Source organism: Pavona decussata, unplaced genomic scaffold (assembly GCF_977016875.1).
Source record: "Pavona decussata unplaced genomic scaffold, jaPavDecu1.1 SCAFFOLD_166, whole genome shotgun sequence".
Classification (NCBI taxonomy): Eukaryota; Metazoa; Cnidaria; class Anthozoa; order Scleractinia; family Agariciidae; genus Pavona; species Pavona decussata.
In genome coordinates, this window is record NW_028145577.1 from 810,001 (window position 1) to 826,790 (window position 16,790).

Here is a 16,790-nt window from a genome sequence, read left to right on the forward strand (position 1 = left end):
TTTCTCTTCCTCAGGGAAGCTCACATTGACAACCATGTTACAGAAAGATCCGACCTACCAGATCATCTCATCGTGGGATCACAAGGAACGGACATTTTCACTCAAGAGCTCCCGCGGGTAACTAACATTTCTCTGAAAAAAGGTGCATGAAAATACTCGGGAAAGTAATAAAAAATTGATAAAAAAAATACTCGGGAAACAATTGTTATTTTTAAAATGCTTAATGCTCTAATATAAAGAAAAATTCATAGCTTTATACCGTCAATAAACTAGATATTTCTACGGGAACTCTGAAATCTCTCTGGCGATGTTCAAAACTGACATATATATTTGAAAACTCCATTTAAATTTCAAAAATACCGGTCACGCGCAAGACGCAAGTTAATTGTAAGTGTAACGATCACCCATTCAGACTTTGGTGCTGCTTATAAACGGAACAACAACTCCTGTACTGTTACTCTTTTTACCTGCCTACGAGGCATCAAACTTTAAGAAACCTGGGGTGCTTACCATTTACATGGAAAACCCGGAAATTCCAGTTGGAAAATCAAATGATACGCATCATTCCATTTGGAGTACTACTGAAATTATGGGCTTCTAGTCAAAGTGATGCATTTTTATTACTCCTTTTGGGATTCACAGCTGATGTTCATACATTTTGCATGTAATCCATCTTCTGTTAAGACAAGCTAAATCATTTCGTATTGATGTCGAAAATTACCATCCGCGTGGTTTGCGTAAATGGTAGGCACGCCTATATTGCGCGCTTTCTTATTGATTCCGTCTATTTTTTCAGGTTTTCCCAATCACGATGTTTCATGATCCGGATGTTAATCGTGGTTCCCAGGCTCTCGTCGATGCTCATTCACGGAATTGGCCTTCAAAGCGAATGCTTATGCAGGTAAGTCGTAAATCACATGCGAAACACCCTCCCCTAGCATAAAATGAAACAAATGACTATCTAAGTGTCGAAGTATTTACGCTGTAGCACTAATTGGGGACAGTATAAATCAGTGAACTTAATAAGACATAAGATATAAAAACTTTATTTATCCACGGTGGTAATTAAAGCTAGAAAGCTTATGGGGCCGTGCCAAAAAGAAAAAGATGAAAAAAAATAAAAATAAAAATTTCCTGACCCTCGCTCTACAACTTCATCTATATCTCAGATAAATACAAAATCTAATCACAAGTATACAAAATCTGTGTCCATATGTTGTATGGTGGAAGGCGACTCCGCTGAAAAGTTCAGTTCTCTAAGAGCTGATGATTGCCAAGCCTTCTTCGTGAAGGCCTTGATTCCTGTGCCATTTGCAAGCGGTGAGAGGAGATTCCAGATGACGGCACCTCGGTACGCGATAGAGTTTTTCATATAATAGCTACAGTAATAGCCCGCGTATAAGAACCTGGGTTTTAAGAACCTGTTAGGCTAAAATTTTCATTTTAAGCCCCCTCCACGTAAGAACCTATTTAGGCTAAAATTTTAAGTTAGGTTCTTATCAGTGGGGTTACTGTGAAAGTGTGTAGGTAGAAACTGCTGCATTAAGATCATCATGTATTTAAAAGTTACTTGACATAACTTTTTTTCTTTCAAGCTTAAGTACCATGTTGTAGGTCTATTGTGTTTGCCATTATCCTGTTTTATGAGATGATATTTATAACATATATAGTATGTTCAGATGAAATTCATATGAAAATATAAGAACCTATTTTAAGAACCTTGGTAGCCTAAATTTGCTTTAAGTACCATTTATATAAGAACCTATTTAGGCTAAATTGGAAAATTCAGGTTCTTATACGTGGGCTATTACTGTATTAGAAAAAGGAATGGCTAAATATACAAACTAAACGTAACATTTGTTAAAAATCCAAAGCGTGGCCTTGGATTTGAAAACGGGGCTACCGTGAAACAAACCCAAGTGGTCAGAATGGGACTTGCCCTAAACACTAGGCCACGCCGCCTCATAGATCCATTGTTATGCGGTTACAAACTTCGGAACCGCAAACTGCAAATCGCAAACGTCGGCCAGCAGTTTCGGCTCGTAGTTCACCGTATGTAAATAATCGGGGCTTAAGATTGAGGGTTACTTTTTACCCATGCGTCATGAGATACTCGCAGGAAAACAAGATGGCAGCTGCACGGAGGAAAGAATGCATGCACTAATGTGGTTGGTAATTCTTGTAATTTACAGCTGAATCAAGCAACGCCTCATTCATCGAGATAACTCTTTAAGGAAAGTACATTTGATGTTTGAACGTGGCTTTATAGTTTTAAAACTAGCGAAAAACTCTGCCGTAATTCGCTTACCTCTAGATAGTGTCCTTGACGTTGAAACCTGAACCTCAAACGTCAAACGGGACGGCGGGATCGGAGTCACGTAATTTTAAGAGGCTTGCACTCTTAAATAAGGTGTGTTACTGCAACACACCTTTTTCTGTCTTCAAAACAACACACATAGAGTTGTGTAGAAAAAAGAACAGTGAAAAGGTGTGTCACCACTACACACCTTGATGTGTTAGGAAACTCACAAGGTGTGCTAGGGAAACACACCTTATTTAAGAGTGTGCGGTTTGTGGGAAACAAGGAGAAAACCTCAATAATTAAGGTCTTTAAAGTTGATTTTTGTTCTTATTTTATTTTTCCAGCGACACACTTTACGTGCCGTACCGGTGTCGGAGGTGAAGTATGAATGGAAAGACAACACCACTCGCTACTGGGTTTACGGTCTTGATCACAAAGTTCACGCTCCAGACTACCCTCAGCAATGTTGCTGTGGATGCAGTATACTGTAGAGAAGCAAGAGACAAAACAAACAGCACTAGCAATAGGAAATAGCAATAGGAATAGAAAACAAATTGCGAACTCCAGAATGCCCTGCTACATCGAATAGAATAAGTAGGCCTAGACCAGGCTCGAACGTCGAACTTCACAAGTGTCAAACCTAATGTAAATTAGCCTGCGTATTTTGGGGACGAGGGAACATACGTACAGTATTTTCTTTGCGGAATGCCTTGCCGCCATCTTAGATTATGACGAGAAGGGGACTGGGGAGAGTAGAAAATCTGCCCGAAAGGGTTCCTCTTTTTACTCGTTCCAGGTCCCCACGTTTGGAAATCCAAGATGGCGGCCCGATGCTCGAACGGCTGTTAATGGAACCCTTGGCCATAAAAAAAGTAATAATAAAAAATAAAAAAGGCGTGTACTTTAGGCTAAATGTAAATGGCAAAAGTTACTGTTTTTGCTAATTTACATTAGGTTTGACACACGTAAAGTTCGACGTTGGAAACGGGCTTTGTTACATGGAAGGAGGTGGGCTATCTGTCTTCTTCCAAAAATAATGTCTAATCAAACAATTCTAGTCAAAATTTGTTGAAATACTTCCCTCGACACTCGCAGAAATTGCTTAGTTCAACAATGAGGGAGGGAGGGTTGGGAAGGCCGTGTACATATATCTAATTCGATTACATATAATACGTGCGAATATTTTCCGAGCCCCGAAGGGGCGGGGAAAAATACGAGCAATTGACAAAATGTCTGCGTATATTATATGTAAAACCATCGGATAAGAGATTTATTATTCCACTACGAAAAGATTTTGTTATTTTGGTTTCTCTTTTCTGGTAAGAGTGTTGAAATACACCCAGCATTATCTGTCCATCCAGCTGTCTATCAGTACATGGCATGTGCGAATGACGTAAACAACACAGAAAGCCAGTGAAATGTCGTTGCCCGTTTTCGCCCTGTTGTAAACCGGTCAAACCGGGACACTACAGGGTATTCCGGTCTTGTATTTTGCTCGTTCTCTTGAACTTATTTGGTGAAATGACATAACATTGGAATAATAAATAGAGGATATTACATGGCCGCGCGGAGATACGAAATTTCTCTTCGAGTGTTGAAAAATATTTCACGGGTGAGCGCAGCGAACGAGTGAAATATTTTTCAACACAAGAAGAGAAATTTTGTATCTCCAAGCGGCCATGTAGTATTCTATTTATTATATAAACACCAATGAAATACCAAACCATTTCACTTTCGCTGCGAAAGGCGCGATTTATTATGTAACCATAGTAACGGTGTTATTTTCACGTGTGAAAATAACGTGTTATCTTCACGTGTGAAGATATCACGTTTTCGCGCGAAAGCTCACCTGGTATTTCACTGTTGTTTATATAATAAATTGGTGTATTTCATTTTTTTTTCAAGTGTTTCAAGTAATCGTGGTGATCACAGTAGCGTTTTGTTCCTTCGTAGGATTTTGAACTTTATATCTTTTTAGAATTTTAACTTAACTTTTTGAGTGTCGTTAACAAATATATAACAGGGAACTGTATTTCTAAGCGCGGCGTTAAAATTAGAAAGTGTAATTCATTAATAGAAATAGGATAATTTATCGCCCTCTGGTCACGTTTTCCACAAAATTTTGAATGTGCCCATGCATTTCGCGTTGTTAATTGGCAGAGTACGTCATTCTCCAAAGTTTACAACGTACATGCAGGGCTAGTGTTTTGCTAATTCAAACTGTTATTTACTGATTTTCTCGTCATCATCATCGCCTTAGTTGTTGTTGTTAATATTACAGTCAACTCTCGCCTTTCGGACACCCCGATAAGACGGACAGCAACTAAATCCTCCTCAAAAACAAATTACAGCTAGACGTTTGACTGAAATAAATTCCCGCTAGTACGGACTCTCAGTATTAAGGACACTAAGTCGCGGTCCCGAGGGTGTCGGCAATAAAGGGAGCTGACTGTATTACTGTCATTATTATTATTATCATCTGTTACTGAAAAAACGGTGGCTAAGCTACTGAATTAATTATAGCTTGCGAAGCAATCGCTTCCGTGCGCTTTTTAGCGAAAATGAGGTCCTCGACTGTAAAAGCTTTCTCTGTATGTTTACTTACTGCTCAGTCAAAAAGCTCCCAATGATGAACAAAAGTAAATTTGGGGTCTGAAAAGTGCAACTGCAAGCTATGAAGCTTGTCTCTATATTGTCACGTCTCAAAATCTGCTGTACGTACCATTGGCCGGAAACAGAATTTCGTAATAAAGCGTGTGATATTACCCAGCCGATGTTCCCACTTGCGACGATTCTATGTAAAATGGCCATTTTTTAACACGAATCTTGACCAGTTACAGCCCCCACGAGCTGTAGTTTTACCCTATAATTGTCCCTCGAATTAGTATTCATTTAGGTCGCGTTCGGTGGACCGTATTCCTGAATGAGAATAAATGGAACAGTTGGTAGATTAGTTAATTTGGGAAGACATTTCTGGCTGACACATGACAATTTAAGAGCCATTTTGTATTCCAGCAACTCCAAAATCCTCTCGCGAGGGATTTCTAGTAATCATTGTATATATTCCTATTCCGGAATAGGGTCAATCGAACGCACCCTTCCATGAACTGGGATTTCTTCTTGGCCATAGGAAGCCTAAGTTCTCTGTGCTCCGTAACATGAACGTCATGTCGATTTATAAGGTTGGTTTCACCCAAGCGACGCAAACGCAAGGGCAGGCGACTTTCCCACGTCTAACGAAAACACAAGCAGAATGAGATACATGGTTATCACTCGTTCCATATTTCAAACCGCCCTTGGACATGTACTTAAAATTACATGAGGTCAAGCTTTGGTTAGCATAAATAGCACTCCGGTTAGCCTGAAAAGCATACCGGTTAGCCTAAATAGCTTGCGGTTGGCATTTATATTGAGGGTTAGGATATGTAGCCAAAACATTCTAAATTCTGGCAGTGAGACCTTGGTAGTCTAATGGTTTAGGTCACCGTCTGGTGATCCGACGGCTCGGGTCGCGAACCTCGCTATATTTCATGGCAGCAATCTTGTTCCGAGAGTCCGCGTTACCCAAGACCAGCAGTCGGGAAACGAGGACCCTGGGAAAGAGATTAAAGATGGACGACATCTTGGTTTGCATGGAACGAGTGTTTTTCAGCTTGCGTTTGCATTTCCGTTGTAATAGTTCCCTCGTGTGTTTCCTTGTGCTTGCGTTTACGTTTGCGTTGCCCGTGTGAACAAGCCTATACACTCTCCCCGATCAGGAAATTTATTTCCTTTCTTAAAATGCTAGATAATATAATGGTAAATCCTAAAAAATGTGAGACAAACTATCCCTCAGAGCCTGCGAACAAGCTCTCTTGGGAGTGGGGGGCGGGAGGGGGAATAAGAGATTTATTATTCCACTACGAAAATATTTTGTTATTTTGGTTTCTATTATCTGTTGAAACACACCCAGCATTATCTGTCCATCCAGCTGTCTATCAGTATATGGCACGTGCGAATGACGTAAACAACACAGGAAGCCAGTAAAATGTCGTTGCCCGTTTTCGCTGTGTTGTAAACTGGTCAAACTGGGGCACTACGGGGTATTACGGTCTTGAATTTTGCGCGTCTTTTGCATCTTTTTCACGGGCCTTAACTTCGTCTCAGTTCATAGAAATCCAAAAACGGAATATGGCCACTAGGCAGCCATCTTGGTCATTAACTTATATGCGTAGTCTGACTCGATCAAGCACGCAGAGATGCAGCAAGGAATATTATATTCGTACGAAGTGAATTAGATATATTTTAACATAGGATCACTGTAATGACCTGTTATATGAAAGGAACGAAGGAAAGAAGCGTGTAAAAGCAAGATATAACATAGTATGTGAAAATTTGGTTCGCCCGGAAGGACCCCTCCCGCAACCTCGTACCAAGGCTATTTCTAGAGTAAATTGGAACGGCGCCTATCCTCAATTTACAAGGGAAAAAACCTGGGAACGCGGTTGACCCCTCCCGTACTACTGGCGCAGCTGCCGTATGCAAATAGGAAGTCGGAAATTTAATTAATAATCACTTTCTAAGAAACCAGCAGCGATTCCTAGAATTCGACGCTTGGACGAGTTCAGGTAAGAGATTTTTGTTGACTGTATTTCGTTCTGGTTTTGGTTTGTATTGATCTGAATAGTTTCCCTTACTTCTTCGGAGAAAATAGACAGATCGGTAAGTATAAAAGGTAAGCAGTAGTCTATTTTACACTCGCGACCGTTATTAATATGGTGCCTAATTCTGAAGTGAAAGAATGTACGTCCCGATTCGTTTGTCATTATACTCTGAACAAAAACAAAATATTTCGGCACTAGAACATAAAATCTTGAGCGGGAACTAGCCACTTCTTGTAATGTGCTGTAGCTCACACATCTCAATCCATTACTTCTACACAATGCCAGTAGAAACATGGAATTATACCCGTACCGTGAAAAAATTCAAAGACAATCGATGCCTATGTATTGATAGCAACAGAGCTATGGATAAAAGGCTACAGGAATCTTTATCATTTACTATACCCATCGTTTGCTATTCCGGATTGTACTTAAGTTATGGAGTGATTGGTATCGACTGATTTCGACCAAGCTACCGATTGCTTGCCTTAATCGTCGATGCATACGTACGCCGTAGTTAACAAAACATTAATATGTCCACCCTAAGTTGCCTAAGTGATAAAACTATAGCTTAAAACCTGGTTTCTATGGCTATTTTTGCTGCTGTTGGTGCTTATCCTTAAAATAAGGTCAGATATTGTATTTGCTTTGTCAGTACATAAGGCGCTGTTACTCACTGGGTAATTTTCTTTGCAACCGTTGTCTCGCAACTTAGTTGCATCGTTGTGGCACAAGTCACACCCGAATAGTTGCATTGCCTTCAATGCTTTGTGTAACATGCCCTGAATATAAACATGTCTCGCAAGGTAACCTCTGCACGAAGTAGAACCGACTTTTTTTTTACATTCAACTTTTCGCAACTGTTGCGGCAACAAAAAAATTTCGAGACGTGTTCATGTTTGGCCATATCACAAGATCACAAGGCAACGATTCCTGCAACTTGAATTGTGTCGTGACAAAAATTGGGAGGCAAGTTTTAGGAAAAATAGCCCTGAGATAAATTTTTACAATCTGATATAGAATAGTATTTTTATTCGATGCGCCCTCTCCCGAAAGCTTTTTCCCTTTAAGGGGAAACTTACTAATAGTAGGTTATGTTGAACTGTTTCGCTGGAGCTGCGTATTAATTTGTAATTTGCACGACGAATTAATTCAACAATTCGATATCTACATGGGACTCGTTTTCGTTTCCTCTGTAATCGTTGTTCAAGATTTATTTGGCGTGACCTTTGATCAGAATTCGTCTTGTAAGTCATTTTCTAATTTACCTCCACCCCCTCCCCTCCCCCTAAAATAGCATGTACACACAAGTGCCACACAATTTTAATTCCCTGCTTACTATAACACAATGACATTTTTAATTTTCAGACTAGCTTGGCATTGAACGCAGCCGAGGATCATTGTTGTTCCTGTTTATCATATACAACAGATAGAAAGCCAGATGTCTTATTCAGGCAAGTGACCTGAGTCCTTTTTTTGGCATTCAAACAACGTCAAATTACAAACTTGTTCGCTTCGATTGGAAAGCGAGTCTTAAGGATATTCCTATTGATTCCACCTAATACTTTTCCATACCTTATTTGGGCAGAAACAAAATAATGATGATGATGAGGAAGAGGAGGGGGGGGGGGGGGGGGGAGAAGGAGGATGGTGATTAAACATTTTGATGACTAGCAATTATTATGGCGGAAACACAAGTTTCCAGCGCATAACTGGCCCTGTAACTAAATATAAACCAGAAGGCGGGGAACATTTTTAATTGTAAGCCAATAGACACGTTCCAAAGAAGTTACAGAAATTTATACACAAAAAATACAGTGGAAAGCTGAAAATTAAGAAGCCACATAGCCGTCCGATGGTGGGGGACAGTTACCTCCACAGAAAGGCCTTGCCCTCCGCGTTCTCCCCTTCCACCACAACCTTAAACGCAAACAACTTACTATTAGTGTATAAAATACGGTTTAGATTTATATTGAAAAACCCTTAACTTCGTGTTAGAGTAGCTTAAAGCTTTTCTTCCATATAACTGAAAGATTTGGGTATTCAGTATTTAGTCTGGCTTGAGCAGTAGGTGTGGTAGCTTTGTGTGAGCAGAATTCCTTATAAAGAGTTTTGGAGGATGTGCATAGAAGATCAACTATCTCTCCTTTAACAGGTAAAAGGAAAGTCTTTTTATTGTAAGGGAGCGGGTCAGTAAACATATTTTCTTTGATGATAGACCGCCATTCGCCTGGTATAGCATTGACCGTCAACGAAAACAATTGACTTGGCGATAGCCGACCTCTATGAACGTACGCGCTTTAAAGAAAACACGATCCTTTGACACCAAATCGCCTGCTTTAACTATGCCACAATTGCGAAACAGGTGTTGATATATGGATTTTCCTTGGGTAGTATATTCTTATCATTCCAAATTACTTGGTTCATTACATCCTCATAAGTAACAAAATTCCTCTTTACGAGAAAAGACCATGTATCAAGACAGTCCCTATAAAACACAGGAAGAGCGACTGGTAACTTACGGGTGTCAAACTGACACTTCAGAACAAAGCTGAATGGTAAAATTAGATTTGATTTAGTCGGTTAGTGTTCATTGACTTTGATGTAACCATAGCAACCAATTTTTGACAGGCAGTTTTTTTTTCAGAAAATAGAAAATCCCTTTTTAAAATGAAGAAAAATCACCTTTCTTCCGTTAAAATTTATGTTTTCAGCTAATATTAGTGTTCCTTTATTGGTTTTGGTTACTTTTCATTCAATTTCGGCGCCTTCCTGAAGTTTTGGAAAAATCTAGAAATCCAAGATTGCGGATTTAGTATGGCACCTTTAGACATACTTTCTATCCTCCTGGAGGGGGATCAAAATCAGTCCCTTCACCCCTCCCGGCCCTGCAAGACAAAAAAATCACTGTCTTGATAGGGTTAAATTGATAAAACGGATGGAATAGATCGATAAACACGTTAACAAGAAACGAAGAGCGCTACTGAAGAAACTATTAGGCGAATTATTTTGCGCGGATGGAGTGACACGTTTTGTCTTCGCCGATCCCATCCGTCTTTGAAGGGCAATTGCATAGAGTCAGAGTGCGAGCCTTTCTGGCCATAAACAAATGATGGATTGAGATTAAGCTCTGTAGTATATGTTAAAGTGTTAATTGAACCCATGAAATTTCCAGGTAAGCGTCAGCCCTAGTAAGGAAATGGAAAACCGCACGAGACAGAAAAAAATTCTTTGACCGCGGCAGGATTAGGACACACGACCTCCGGATTTGATCGTCCCGGTTGCTCTACCAACTGAGCTACGAGGCTGCCATGTGAAAGTGAAGAGTGCAAATGAGCCCATACAATCCACCATCCAGCGATTTATGGTTTAAAACTCTAAGAGTAGCCCAGATCAACAAGAAGTCCGCACATACGAATCGTTTTGTCATTCAAAGAAGACAGCTCAATGATCTTAGCCATAGGACCCTTTTTTTGCCATTCATCGCCACATATTGTGTGCTATATATCCAGCGTTATCGAAAATTCCCATCTTTTACGATTGGATTTTTTATATGTGTTAATTTTCTACTCAAGGACTGATCAGTCAGAGCGTCGATTGTCTTTTTGTTGTTGTAACCCTTTGTCTCGAAAGACAATGGACTGCGACAGAAATGTGAGTTCACTGTATTGGGACAGCGTCGACTGTGACTATAAAGTTCAATTCTTGAGTGGCAATCTCTGTCACGGTAGCAAGGATACCGAAGTTCCTTTTCATCTTTGTCGTTCCCTTCTGTCGTGCCATAGCTGCTCCCTCTTAGTTTCAGCTGTCTTGACACCTATCCGGACGACACGACGCTAGTTGCTGCGATCAGCTGCAGCTGCTTCCCATATGTCGGGATTAATCCCGGCGGACATCATGTCCATGTTGCACACGTCCTTGAAGCGCAGCATTGGACGGCCAACCGGTCTGGATCCTGACGCAAATTCGCTGTAGAGGACATCATTTGGGAGGCGTCCATCCTCCATGCGCAGGACATGGCCGAGCCAGCGTAGGCGTTTCAGCGACAGCAACTTGAGCACGCTTGGAGTGTTCGCCCGCTCGAGGACATCCTTGTTAGCTAGGTGCTCTGTCATGGCCAAGCTACATCGCAGGCAACGCAAATGGAAGCTATAGATGCGATGTTCTTGTCAGACATAACCTGTCCGGTTTTCCCTTTCATAGAGTAAAGTGCTCAAGAAACAGACGTTGTAAACCAAGATGTCTGTTTTTGTGGTCAGCTTGTCGTTCTCCCACACTCTTTTGGACAGTCTTGATATGACAGAAGCTGCTTTGCTGGTGCGCTTGCCGATCTCGGCCTCAAGGGACAGGTTGCTGGACATTTAAGAACCAAGGTAAGTGAACTCTTCGTCCATTTCCAGGGTGCAGTCTCCTATGGAGATTCTCGGCACTTCGCTGACATCCTGTTCCATCACGTTGGGTTTCTTCAAGCTCATGGCAAGTCCAATTTATTTGCAAGTATGTGCCAGGCTCTTGATGAGAGTTTCAAATCCTTCTTGTATGTGGGAAGCCAGAGCAGCATCGTTAGCAAAGAGCATCTCTTGGAACATTAGCTGACCAAATTTGTTCTTGGCTCAGAGGAGGGAGATATTGAACAGTATACCGTCTGAATGCGTGAGGAAAAATACTCCATCTCCTGATGCACTTAAGGCAAAAGACAGCAGCAGCAGGGAGAAGAGGATGCCGAAGAGGTTGGGGGCTAAGAAACAGCCTTGTTTTACTCCGTTAATTGTTGCTGGAGATTTCGGCGGAAGATGAACCGGCAAGTTCATGTTGACCTCCGGAACGAAGGAATTACGGTCAGCAACTTCTATGGGCAACCTATTTTCTTGAGGAGCTTGAAGAGACTCTTTCTGCCCTTTCTGTCTTTTTAAAGCAAATTTCTATGCAAATTGTTATTTACAAGTTAAAAGTAGGAAACAGGGCTATTAAAAACTATTTGCAATTCTAGTACATTAAAAAAAGAGACTATTTTCAAGCACAATTGTTTTTGGAAGAAAAAGGAAAAAAGAGATCTCATCAAGTTAAAATATTCGTAATAAAAAATCATATGATCTATCATCGCTACAAATATATTCGGAAGTTAAATTATGGTCCTGAATGACTAAAGAAAAAAAAAGTCTTATTAAAAGTATAACGGAAGAGAAAGTATGTATAAAAATTATAGGACCTAGATTTTGGCGAGGCATCTATCTAATTCAAAGTCTGCTTCTCGAACATTGCTTCTAATTGCTCTTCTCACTGTTCTTGATCCTCTAAGAAGAGCAATTAGAAGCAATGTTCGAGAAGAAGAAAACGACTGATGGTATTGATGATGATGATGATGATGATGATGATGATGATGATGATGATGATGACAATGATGATATTGATAATGATAATTTACTTTTTTTATACGGTCAAAACGTCGTGAGCCTAAATACGTCGTGGATTCTTGGAGAGTGAAGAGTGATTGTAATAATGGTATAAACGATGATGATAATGATAATGATGATGATGATGATGATAATGATCATTTATTTCTTTTTATAGAGCCAAAACGTTGTGCGACTGAACAAGTCGTGGATCCTCGGAGAGTAAAGAGAAATGGTAATAATGGTATTGATAATGATGATGATGATGATGATAATGATCATTTATTTCTTTTTATAGAGCCAAAACATTGTGAGACTGAACAAGTCGTGCATCCTCGGAGAGTAAAGAGAGATGGTAATAATGGTATTGTGGTATTGATAATGAAGGTGATGATGATGATCATCATCATCATCATCATCATCATCATCATCATTTTTTTTATAGAGCCAAAACGTTGTGAGACTGAACAAGTCGTGGATCCTCGGAGAGTAAAGAGAGATAGTAATAATAGTATTGGTGATGATGGTGGATCCTCGGAGAGTAAAGAGAGATAGTAATAATAGTATTGGTGATGATGATGATGATGATGATGATGATGATGATGATAATGATGATAATGATGATGATGATGATGATTATGATGATGATGACGATGATGATAATAATGATCATTTCTTTCTTTTTATAGAACCAAAACTTTGTGAGACTGAACAAGTCGTGGATTCTTGGAGAGTGAAGAGAGATGGTAATAATGGTATTAGTAATGATGATGATGATGATGATAATGATGATAATGATGATGATGATGATGATGATAATGCTGATGATGACGATGACGATGATAATGATCATTTAGTTCTTTTTATAGAGCCAGTACGTTGTGAGACTGAACAAGTCGTGGATTCTTGGAGAGTGAAGAATGATGGTAATTATGGTAAGTATGATGATGATGATGATGACGATGATGATGATGATGAGGATGATGATAATGAGGATGAGGATGATCATTTATTCCTTTTTATAGGGTCAAAACGTTGTGAGACTGAACAAGTCGTCGATCCTCGCAGAGAAAAGAGATATGGTAATAACGGTATTGATAATGATGATGAAAATGATGATGACGTTGATGATTTTGATGATGATAATGATCATTTCTTTCTTTTCATAGAACCAAAACGTTGTGAGACTGAACAAGTCGTGGATTCTTGGAGAGTGAAGAAAGATGGTAATAATGGCATTAGTAATGATGATGATGATGATGATGATAATGATGATGATGACGATGACGATAATAATGATCATTTAGTTCTTTTTATAGAGCCAGTACTTTGTGAGACTGAACAAGTCGTGGATTCTTGGAGAGTGAAGAGTGATGGCAATTATGGTAAGTATGATGATGATGATGATGATGATGACGATGATGAGGATGAGGATGATAATGATCATTTATTCCTTTTTATAGGGTCAAAACGTTGTGAGACTGAAGAAGTCGTCAATCCTCAGAGTGAAGATATGGTAATAACGGTTTTGGTAATGATGATGAAAATGATGATGACGATGATGATTTTGATAATGATAATGATCATTTATTCCTTTTTATAGGGTCAAAACGTTGTGAGACTGAACAAGTCGTCGATCCTCGGAGAGAAAAGAGATATGGTAATAACGGTATTGATAATGATGATGAAAATGATGATGACGATGATGATTTTGATGATGATAATAATTATTTGTTTCTTTTTATAGAGTCAGAATGTTGTGAGACTGAACAAGTCGTGGATCCTCTGAGAGTAAAGAGAGATGGTAATAATGGTATTGTGAATAATAATGATGACGATGTTGATCATGATAATGATGATTTATTTCTTTTTATAGAGTGATAATGATAATGACAATGATTATTTTGATTATGATAATTATCATTTATTTCTTTTTATAGAGCCAGAACGTTGTGAGACTGAACAAGTCGTGGATCCTCGGAAAGTAAAGAGAGATGGTAATAATGGTGTTAATGATAATGATGATGATGATGATGATGATGATGATGATAATGATGATGATGATGATGATGATGATGATGATGATGATGATGATGATGATGATGATGATGATGAACCATGCCCTCAGTCCTAACAAAGTTTGTTTGCTTATTTTTTTTTTTAATATAGGATTGCCTTTTGATCTCCCTGAGAAGAAAAGTGATTCAGCTCAACCCATCGAGAAATTGCCGACGGACACAAATCCCTTCTCTGAGCCGTGGGAAGATAGCGACTTGGTGCTTGTGGTAGAAAGTGAAAAATTTCATGTTCATCGTCTTGTCTTAATTCTAAACTCACCAGTGTTCAAAGCCATGCTTCAATCTGATTTTAAGGACGCAAAAAGTGCTGAAATTCCTCTGCTGCAGAAAGATCCAATTGAAGTATTGGATCTCATTAAGCAGCTGTATCCACAAGTCAGAGCAGAAATAACAAGTATGTATTGAAGTACAGAAACAGGCAGGATTTGGTAAATGAAGAAAAATTAGAATTATTCATTTGTCCATTATCATAAATTGTAACTTTTTATCAACCAAAAAGAATACCTTGACCAAGCCTTGTATACGACCGGCATCACTCTTTCGGCTGTATTGATGGTTCTATATTAAGCCATGTTTTAATTTAGAAATATTGCGAAAAGGCAGAGGCGAGAAATCAATGGAGGGTTGCTAAAGTTCTCTTCCTTCCCATTTTAAAATAGGCAGGGCCGTAGCCAGTTGTAGCTACTTTTTCAGGAGAGCCGAGGCAAGTGCAGTGCGAGCACCGCATCGCAGGCGCGTGCCTCTGAAGTGGTCTGGCAGCATGTTCCCCCAGAAAAGTTTGAATTCTACACACTCTGAACGCGATTTTTAACAGTCCTTTAAAACTCAAGTCTAAAATGGCAACCTTTTTAATTATTTATACTTGTTCCGATGGCCCGTGAGAGTTGAGTGTCGTACTTCCTTTCTGCTCCCTCGGCCCTCTTAATGAATAAGAATGCATCGATATGTCTCCCAGTACCTGATTGTTGTCATGTTTTTGTTGGCCTTGGGGTCTTGGTCGATGGGAATATGTGTTGGTTAACACTTTCGTTTTCCCTTTTTTAAATTTTCTTATTTCTCTTTGTTGTTCTTTTTCATTTTTTCAGTGACTAATGTAAAACATATTTTAAAGCTTGCTGATGAGTATCAAATGACCAGCGTGCTAGACCTCTGTGCCAGTTTTCTCAGAATGGAACGAAAACGTGAAAGTAATGCCATGAAGATACTTCTTCTAGCACAGAGATACAAACTGGATTCTGTGGCTGAAGATTGCTGTACCGTTTTGGCAAAGATGACCCTGAAAGATCTTGAGAAGTACGACGAATTTGAAGAGCTTGATGGCAAAAATTTGCGAGAAATTCTACTTCCAAGAATGAGAAAACTGGAAAAAGGTGTTATCGAGCTTAGACCTGAAGTAGCAGGGCTTTTGGATTCTGCAACATGGCTATGGACTCAGACAAAAAGAGGTCTGCCATGGTGTCCAGTGCATTATGAAGGTGGAAAGTCCAAAGGAAACCTGGAAGACCGCCTTCGGGAATGCGTCGCCTGCAAAAACGTCATCCAGTGCTTCACAACAAAGGTTCCAGGCTTAGGGATCACCAGCGTAAATGAATGTATTACTGCCAACTTCCTGCCAGCTCTCAAACGACTGTTTGATTTGACAGACAGTGAGTAAAATTCGGATGATTCGATCAGTCAGAATAGTTAATGAATGTTTGCGTAAATTTCATCTTGTGCGTCTATGCTGTTACAACGACGAGTACTGAAAATTCATTGACTTTGTCTCCCATATAACGATTTCGATTAAAAAGAAAACATTTAGGCAAGTTTTATAGTGTAGCTAAAAAAATCAAAGAAAAATACGGTTGTTTTTCCTCATTGTAAGCTCAGGAGCACTATTAATTGTGTAAGTCGTTTCTCTTGTGTTTAGATGGAATGCAGAAATATGTATTGCAATATCGGAAACTACTGTAAGAACATTGTAACAACACGATGTTGAAAATGACCACAGGGGACCACCTGATTTCTTTTGTAACTATGTAACAATTTTTGAAAACTTGATTTGTTGTGTTTTTCTCATCTCAATGTACTCGAATTTTTAATAATAATTTTTAATAAATAAATAAATACGTTGCTTTTACAGAAACCCAAACTGGTTTTAGGAAAAGACTTTACTGTAAACTATCTATTGTATTCTTGTTTACATTTGTATAATTAATTTTCTTATTCCCTGTCTTTACCTTATTGTGTTTACGCTAAACTACCACGAGGGGGTCCCTTCGCTATCAGCCTTATGGTTTCTGAGGACCTCCTCGCCAAAGTTTATTTTCATCTTAATTCCTTCCAATCTTCTTTTTAAAGGAGAATAATTTTCTTTAAAGTTTGGGAATTTTTATCT

At 39.3% G+C, this 16,790-nt stretch overlaps 2 protein-coding genes and 1 long non-coding RNA gene across 3 annotated transcripts in view; 2 read left to right on the plus strand and 1 right to left on the minus strand.

The window, feature by feature from the left end:
• The window catches only part of LOC146464289 (protein SSUH2 homolog), a 21,269-nt gene extending 18,102 nt beyond the window's left edge, over window positions 1-3,167 (plus strand). The window contains exons 12-14 of the mRNA XM_085129983.1: window positions 15-117; window positions 797-901; window positions 2,647-3,167. Coding sequence (XP_084986109.1) covers window positions 15-117; window positions 797-901; window positions 2,647-2,793 — 355 coding nt within the window. The 3' untranslated portion in view covers window positions 2,794-3,167. The remainder of the gene's footprint in view (window positions 1-14; window positions 118-796; window positions 902-2,646) is intronic.
• LOC146464288 (uncharacterized) overlaps window positions 1-16,790 on the minus strand; it is a 221,212-nt gene that overhangs the window by 21,851 nt on the left and 182,571 nt on the right. The window lies entirely within an intron of this gene.
• LOC146464290 (uncharacterized) lies at window positions 6,875-16,537 on the plus strand. Its single transcript, XM_085129973.1, has 13 exons — window positions 6,875-7,003; window positions 8,311-8,396; window positions 12,514-12,690; window positions 13,025-13,081; window positions 13,205-13,270; window positions 13,361-13,417; window positions 13,505-13,561; window positions 13,643-13,720; window positions 13,939-13,995; window positions 14,083-14,148; window positions 14,276-14,332; window positions 14,505-14,807; window positions 15,499-16,537. Exons 2-13 carry the CDS (start codon window positions 8,384-8,386, stop codon window positions 16,065-16,067), a joined length of 1,557 nt encoding a protein of 518 aa, XP_084986099.1. The 5' UTR covers window positions 6,875-7,003; window positions 8,311-8,383; the 3' UTR covers window positions 16,068-16,537.